The sequence below is a fragment of the Citrus clementina genome, unplaced genomic scaffold (genome assembly GCF_000493195.1).
Source record: "Citrus clementina cultivar Clemenules unplaced genomic scaffold, Citrus_clementina_v1.0 scaffold_3, whole genome shotgun sequence".
Lineage (NCBI taxonomy): Eukaryota > Viridiplantae > Streptophyta > Magnoliopsida > Sapindales > Rutaceae > Citrus > Citrus x clementina.
This window is the reverse complement of record NW_006262339.1, coordinates 33,107,455-33,115,793: the sequence shown is the minus strand read 5'-3', so window position 1 is coordinate 33,115,793 and position 8,339 is coordinate 33,107,455. Positions and strand designations below refer to the sequence as shown.

General features: G+C 36.6%; 1 protein-coding gene across 1 annotated transcript; it reads left to right on the top strand.

The window, feature by feature from the left end:
- Positions 1-338: 338 nt before the first annotated feature.
- On the top strand, positions 339-1,657 carry LOC18050023 (epidermis-specific secreted glycoprotein EP1). Its single transcript, XM_006442450.2, has one exon. It carries the CDS (start codon positions 350-352, stop codon positions 1,655-1,657), a length of 1,308 nt encoding a protein of 435 aa, XP_006442513.1. The 5' UTR covers positions 339-349.
- Positions 1,658-8,339: the final 6,682 nt, after the last annotated feature.

Here is an 8,339-nt window from a genome sequence, read left to right as displayed (position 1 = left end):
TCTGAAGAATTTAATCAAGGCTAAATACAGTCATAATTAAAATTTCTTCTTCTTGCTTTCTCACAACACAATTAAGACAGCAATCTCACGTGCTTGAAGTATAAAAAATTTGTGGGTTCATAAAAAAGAAATTCTTGATTCCAGATCAAATCAATGTGCATAAAAGAGAAATTCTTGAAAACGATATATAGTACGGTTATGTAGATCCATAACAAACTAGTCTAATGTGAAAGGGGAGATTCATAGTTAAGAAGTAACAATTATTTAACATGCAACTTGCCTCTGTTTAGCCATTATTTATACTGAGCTGCCTCAGCGATCGATATTCATCTCCAATTAAGCAATCAAAATGTCTTCTTCCTCGGCATTAGTCTCCTTCTTCTTCCTCTTATCACTTGTTTTCGCCATAGCTAATGCTCAAGTTCCTGCCAATGAAACATTTAAGTTCGTGAATGAAGGAGGATTAGGGGAATACTTCAATGAATACAATGCAAATTACAGAATGTCAGGCATTTACAATGATCCTTTCCAGCTTGGCTTTTACAACACAACACCAAATGCTTTCACCCTTGCTCTCCGTTTGGGTATCAAAAAGCAAGAACCGGTTTTCCGTTGGGTATGGGAAGCCAACCGGGGCAAACTGGTTCGAGAAAACGCCGTGTTCTCTTTGGGAGCCGACGGAAATCTTGTCCTGGCCGAAGCCGACGGCACTGTCGTTTGGCAAAGCAACACAGCCAACAAAGGTGTCGTGGGGTTCGAGTTGCTTCCAAATGGCAACATGGTGCTTCGTGACTCAAAGGGTAACTTCATCTGGCAGAGTTTTGACTATCCAACTGACACTCTCTTGGTGGGTCAATCTCTTCGCGTCGGTCGGGTCACAAAGCTCGTCAGCCGACTCTCCGTTAAAGAAAACGTGGACGGCCCTCACAGCTTCGTGATGGAGCCCAAAAGATTGGCATTTTATTACAAAAGCAGCAGTGCTCCCCGGCCTATTTTATACTACACGTTTCCGATTTCGTATAATGGGCTAAAGAGTTTAACGCTCAAATCTTCCCCAGGAAAAATGCATGAGCTGACGCTAGTAGATTCTTCAGGCGATAACGGTTTCATTTTTGACAGGCCAAAATACGACAGCACAATATCATTTCTTCGGCTAGGCATAGATGGAAATCTGAGGGTCTTTACTTACTCCCAGGAGGTTGATTGGCTTCCTGAGGAAGAAAGATTTACTCTCTTTGGTAAAGACTTCAGAGGTAGTAATGCAAGAAATTGGGACAGTGAGTGCCAGATGCCAGAGAGATGCGGCAAACTGGGGGTGTGTGAAGACAATCAATGCGTTGCTTGCCCTACAGAAAAAGGTTTGATTGGTTGGAGCAATAAGTGTGAGCCTGCGCAAGCAAATTTTTGTGGGACAAAACATTTCCACTATTATAAGCTTGAAAGTGTTAGACATTATATGTGCACGTATAATTTTTATGATGGAATTGGAGACATAACAATTGAAGATTGTGGCAAAAGATGTAGTTCGAATTGCAGATGTGTGGGCTATTTCTATGATACGAGTGTCTCGAGATGTTGGATTGCTTTTGACTTGAAGACTCTCACCAAAGAACCCGACTCACCAATAGTTGGATTCATAAAAGTTTCCAACGAGTAATAAAATATCGAATAATTGTTGCAATAAGGGCAGAATCGGAAGTTCTGTGTGTGATGGTTATTTCATAAGATAGAGTTGTGGTGCTTAACGACGCCACAACAATAATAAGAGATTGTTTGTCCTTATTGTTTTTATTATTTAAAGAAAATGAATAAGTGGATGTTCGTATAGACATTTCTTGGAGTTAATGCTTTGTTATACTTTTTTACAGTTCTGTTTAAACAGTTGTCACTTGTCAGGGGAAGAAAAGTTTTTTTTTTTTGGGTTAAGGTGTGCTTGTGCAAAATATGGAAACTTTGGGATGATATTCACAGTGACAATAACAAGTAATAATGATTCATGAATATAGAAAAAAGTCTGAGTGTTTCAGGAGCATTTTTTTTTTTTTCATTAATTTGTTGGCATAGATTTCAACTAATTTTGGTAATATTCGTACACACAAGACAACAAATAGTGAATGGATAGGAGCAAATTAAGCACCAAAAACTGAGGAAACTAAAGTTACCTTTCGAGTCATGAAGCACCGTGTTGGCTTTTGAGAGTAACTCGAGCCTTACAACACCCTTCTTCGAAATGTTTGTCTGCGAAGCAACAGTGCCACCGTCTGGCGTCGGCCAGGACACGGTTTTCATTGGATTTGAGAGTGAGGGTGGCGTTTTCACCTCCGGATTTTGCACTAGTGTGGTTTCCGAAATCCAGTGAAAACGTGTCTCCTACGTATAGGTATTCAAATAGCAAAGGGTGTAGGGATTTGTTGTTGTGTTGTAAAAAGCAAGTCGGAAAGGAGTATTTTTAAGAGATTCAGAACTTTGTAGTTTCCTCTATACTTAAGTTCATAGACCCAATCTAATTCAGCTCAGTCCAATTAGAATTTGAACGATCAAGTGTGTTATAATGGGTTGATTTAGTTAACTATTTTCAATTCAATTAATGATTGGGTCGGGATAGGTTCATTAAAATGAACTTATATAGATCCTTTTTAGTATTGAAGCGTTATAAATTTTAAACTACAACTGTTGTGAAAAAAATTATAGTTATATGGTAAAAGTTAATAATGTGTAGTTGTTCGGGTTGGATTTTCTGATAACCTCTAGAAAGAGTTAGCATTGTTTGGGTTGGGTTTTTTCTGATAATGTTTAGAAATATAGTCGACCCAATCTACTCAGAACTCATTATGGTCAAGCTAGCCTCTTAAGTATAACCTGGAGCCTATGTTGGCGACCTGGTTTACAAGTACGACGTGAGATTTATGTGAATGACATGGTTTAAGAATACAACCTTAAGCCTACATGAGCGACTGAGAAAATCACTTATCCGACTTGGAAGTGAAGAAGTTCGACCTCATAATTTATTTGTCCAACATGAGAATTAGCTTGACATGGAAAGCTAATGGTTAAGATAACGTGGCCTAATTTATAGGAAAGTTGTGTTCCGCGATTTATTTAAACAACCTCCAATTGATAATTATGTGCAACTGCTGAAGAAAGTGGGTGGAAGTTAAAGTGGTAGCTGCCCACGTCCAAGAGCCTATTTAAGTTAAAGAGGGCATCCGAGAAAAAAGGGTTAGCAAAATGAGCCAAAAATTCTATAAGTCACCTACCTAAATGCCTTAACATTCCCTATAAGATTTTTTAACTTTTCTACCGAAAAAATTCCTTAATTTTCACTTTTCACGATTCTTCCTTCTCGTTTGTTTTTCTCTTATACACAATTTCTGACTTAAGCATCGGAGGGTTTACGCCGGAACCCCACTGACATATCCTAACCGTGTTTTGTGGTTGGCAGGTATAGAAAGTTGCGTTCAAACTGACGTTTGAGCTTGGATTCACACTGTAATTCCCCTAAAGAAACAAATTCAACTATTGAGATCTTTTTTCGACATCAACATCTTGGCGCCGTCTGTGGGGAACGGTATGAAAAGCCATACGTTTGAAGATTTAGAAAGATGAGGCTATCAGATTACGAAATAACGATGAATGATAATGACGGAGATATGCAGACCTTGCGCCAATTGGCGGAGGAAATGAATGCCACGGCAGATAAGAGATGGAGAGAAGGGATCGATAGGCAAATGGCAAGATTTGAGGAGATGATCAGGGGACTGGTTGATGCCCACGTCAGAGGGGCTCAAGTTCGAGCTAGTGACCCAGAGAGTAGTAGAGTGTGACAGAGGGAAGAGCTTGGTGGTGAACATCAGAGCGGAATGGGACTACGACAAGTTGGGGTACGACAAGAGAATAGAAGTGTAGGAGAACAAGTGAATGAGTTGAGGGGGAGAATCAATAACTTGAATCAAGAAAGAGGAAAGGAAGAGCTGAGAGACCCCTAACGGGCAAATAAGCTTGAACAATGAATGCTGCAGTTTCAAAAAACTTTATAGGCATTAGAGGTAAAAACAGAGGCCAAGAAAGTGGTAGGAAGGTTGTTACTTGATGACGAGTCCCCCTTGGTACGTGAAGTGATGGCGGTAACTTTGCCACCCAAGTATGTGGTTCTAGAATTGGTGTATGAAGGAAAAACTAACCCGAATAATCATGTGGAGAAGTTTAATGAGATGATTGGGATTCAAGGTTTGAATGATTTTCAAAGGTGCCGTGTTTTTCCTTTAACATTAGAAGGACAAGCACGGGAGTGGTACCAGAGATTAAAGAAGGGAAGTTTAGGAAATTTCAAGGAGTTATGTGAGCTTTTCGTTGTGCGTTTTAGAGGTTCATGCATACCAGAGCAAGATACGAGCAGTTTCAAGGAGAATTTAAAAGTTTGAGAAGTTTTGTGACCAGATATCATAAGGAGGTTACTAATTTAGGGGCCTTTGATCATCCGGATGCTCTGGAGGGATTAAAGAAGAGGTTGGGAATCAATCGATTGTTAAATAACTTATATACTAAGGGGATAACAACATATGTTGAGGTGTACGACCATGCAAAATTGATATAAAAACTGAAGATACAGAGGAAGAAAAGAAGAGAATAGAAATGCAGACAGGGGGTCCGGTAAGAAGGAGAGACTTGAGAATGAGAGGAGATAACTTTGGGTATAGCTCGAGGATGAACACGGATGATAGACGTTATTACGACTGATGATTGTTTAATTATAGACAACCAGAAAGGCTGGGTCGAGATTGGGAAGAAAATCGTGAAAAAAGAGAAATTTTATTAGTAGGAAGGGGTCGAGAGGGAGGAAATAATTATGGGAGAAACCAGCGGAAGAACCAAGTAAGTGGTTACAATAAGTTGCCACCACCTGGAGACCAGAGAGGATTGAGATCTGACTATATGGTGAACTTATTATAACAGAGTGGAAGATACACACCACTGAACATGAGCATAGTAGAAATATATGCTGCAATAAAAGATAAAGGGTTACTAACACCGCTAAAGCCGATTGTAAGAGGTCTGTTAGCCTAAAGGGCTATACATAATGTAGTTTTGATGATAACAAACATATGTATTGAGTGATTTAATAAATATTGTATTTCACATTTTCACTAGTTTTTGAAGGATAATATTTATGCAAGTGAAATCAAGATTGAAGACACTCAACGGACAACGGCGACATCAAGAATATTGTTTAAAGCTCAACGAACAAATTAGTGAGATAAATTCTTGTAAAGCCGGTATGATTTAATTAATGTTTGATTTAGCATTTGAGAAGCTCAAGAAATTAATTTAATTAAATACTTTTCATAAACTAAAAGTTTTTGTTTTTATAAAGAAAAGTATTTTGTAAATTTAAGTAATTTGGACTTAATTGTTAAGATTTGAAATCTTTGATTTTAATAAGAATTAAATTTCGAAGTTGGACGTTTTTACAAACATTTAAAATGTTTTGGGCCATACCATAATTTATGAATATTTTGGACTAAAGTGAAAGGTTTTGAGAACTTTGAAAAATATAGGTATTATGTTGAAAAGGACCTTTGAGCGAAACAATAAAAACTTTGGGGCCATATCATAATTTCAGAAAGTTTGGGAAAGATAACTAATTAACTATTCTTGGGAAGTTCTGAAATTGGACCTATTTGAAAAGTTTCATAACGTTTTGGGCCGTACTACAGTTTTATAAAGTTTTGGGGTCAAACTATAATTTTAGAAAATAGTTCACTGTAGCAGTTACTGTAGCACGCGGAATTCCGGATTCTGACAAACGGAAGTCCGAATGTTAGGCAGCATCTATCCGAATTGAAAGCGGAAATCCGGATCCTGACAAACGGAAATCCGGTTGTTGGGCAGTAAGCTACTGAGCGTAAGCGGAAATCCGGATGTGACAAAGCGGAAATCCGGATGTTCAAAAATTCAAATTTGTGGCTGTAACGGTAACATTAAGCGGAATTCCGGATGTCCATAACCGGTAATCCGGTTACGACCAAAATGTGCATAACGGCTAGTTTTTGAGTTCAAACTATATAAACTCAAAACCAATTCATTTTTTGAAAATCCAAGCAAGCAAGAACAAGTGCACACAACATATATTGAGCTTCAACTTCGTGAATCATCATTCATTAAATCATCTTTGTTCTTCAATTTGTATATCCACTCTTAAAGAGAGATTGATTGTTGTATTTTTCATTTCACATCAAATTGTGAGAGTACAAGTGTGAGAAACACTTGGGGTGAAGAGATTGGAGATATAATCTCTTGTTGTAAAGGTTCATTGACACCTTGAAGTCAATTGTAATCGTTTGAAGCCTTGGAAAGGCTTGGATAGTGAAATCCTCAAGCCCGGTGTGCTTGGAGGCGTGGACGTAGGCGGGGATTGCCGAACCACGTAAAAATCCTTGAGTTTGCTTTCTCTTCCCTTGCTATTTAATTATTGTACTTTGATTGAACTTATTGCTTTCAATTTTTATTAAGACATTAGATTGCTTGTTGTGTGGATTTGCTAGGATAATTTTTAAAATTCCAATTCACCCCCCCTCTTGGGTTGCACACTTATATTTCATTTGGTATCAGAGCTGGGTGTTCTTGTGTAGATTTAACCGTCTAGAGTTAAAGATTAATAGCAACCCAAATTAGTTCAACTTTTATGGAAGGCCAATCCACCACTAGACCTCCATTTTTTTATGGTAATGACTATCCTTATTGGAAAACTAGGATGAGAGTATTTTTACAAGCCTTAGATTATGAACTATGGGAAATAGTTTGTGATGGTTCATTCATTCCTAGGAAGAATGTTTTAAGTGAATTGGATAAGAAAAATATGTCTTTAAATTCCAAGGCTATGAATGCTTTATTTTGTGCCTTAGATAAAAAGGAATTTCATAGAGTTTCAAATTGTTCTAATGCTTATGAAATTTGGAGAAAACTTGAAATTGTGTATGAGGAGACTACAAGCGAGGAGGAATTTCATGAAGTGTCGAATTTGGCACTTATGGCAATTGGAGATGAATCGGATGATGAACTTGATGAGGTAAATGATCTTCCTACCTATGATGAATTACATGATGCTTTTAAAGAATTGCATGATGAGTGGATGAAACTTGGTAAAAAGAATACATGTCTTAAAAAGAAAATGGTAGAGCTCACAAATGAAAATGAAACTCTAAGTGCAAAGATTAGTTGCCTAGAATTAGAAAATAAAACATTGCATGATAGAGTTGCATTATCAAATGAGAAACCTAGCACTTCACACAAGCATCTAGAATCACATGTAAATGACTTGAAAAATGAAAAAGATGCCTTGCAAAAATCCAATGTTTCATTAAATGAAAAGATCAAAGAATTGAAATTAGATAATGAAATGTTACATGATAGAATTGCATCATTCACATGTAAACAAAGTACTTCGTATGAGCATGAGAAATCACATGTTGATGAATTAATAAATGAAAATGAAACGCTTAAGAAAAGGAGCAATGAGTTGAATGAGATTGTTTTGAAATTCACAAATGGGCAAAAGATGTTGGATAACATGCTTAATTCACAAAAATGTGTGTTTGATAAAGGAGGACTTGGGTATAAGCCTTACTTGAAACAAAAATATTATAAGAATTATTTTGTTAAGGCTATCTCCACAAATGATCAAATTGTATGTCATTATTGCAATCAAAATGGTCATATGAAGAATAGATGTCCAATTAAAAGAAATGTGTATTATGGAGTCAAATGTATTTGGGTTCCAAAAGGAACTAAATCTAACATTCAAGGACCCAAGAGTATTTGGGTACCAAAGGGTACAACTTGAATTTGTTTTGTAGGTACCACAAACAAGGAATGGTGGCGAGTTCCTTGATGAAGCTTGTGAGGATAATCATTTGAGCATGATCTAGGAGAAAAAGATGAGGCAAGATGATTTAATTGTTTTGGTAACAATTCTTGCCATATTAATTTTGTTGAATGAATCATGATAAATGAAATTGCGAAAGTATGCTTGTATGTTTACATGATGGAATTATCATTGTGTATGATATTGAGTGATTTATCATGATGCCTTTGTTTGATTTTGATGATTGTATAGTCTATGATTTCATCTTCTTAATTGTCTATCATCATTGTCCATCTCTTATATATGTGTGAATTCATATGCCATTAATTGTGTTATATCATCATTCACTTATAAAATTGACATCATTGTTTGATACGATTTCATATGTTTGGTCTTGTATGCATTTATGTCTCATGTATTAAATGGCTTATTGAAAAGTTTTAAATCTCAAAATTATTTAAAATTAATCAATTTTAAA

What these genes read in the sequence shown, in the direction of transcription:
- LOC18050023 (XM_006442450.2), top strand. Translation starts at nt 350, where the DNA reads ATGTCTTCTTCCTCGGCATTAGTCTCCTTCTTCTTCCTCTTATCACTT.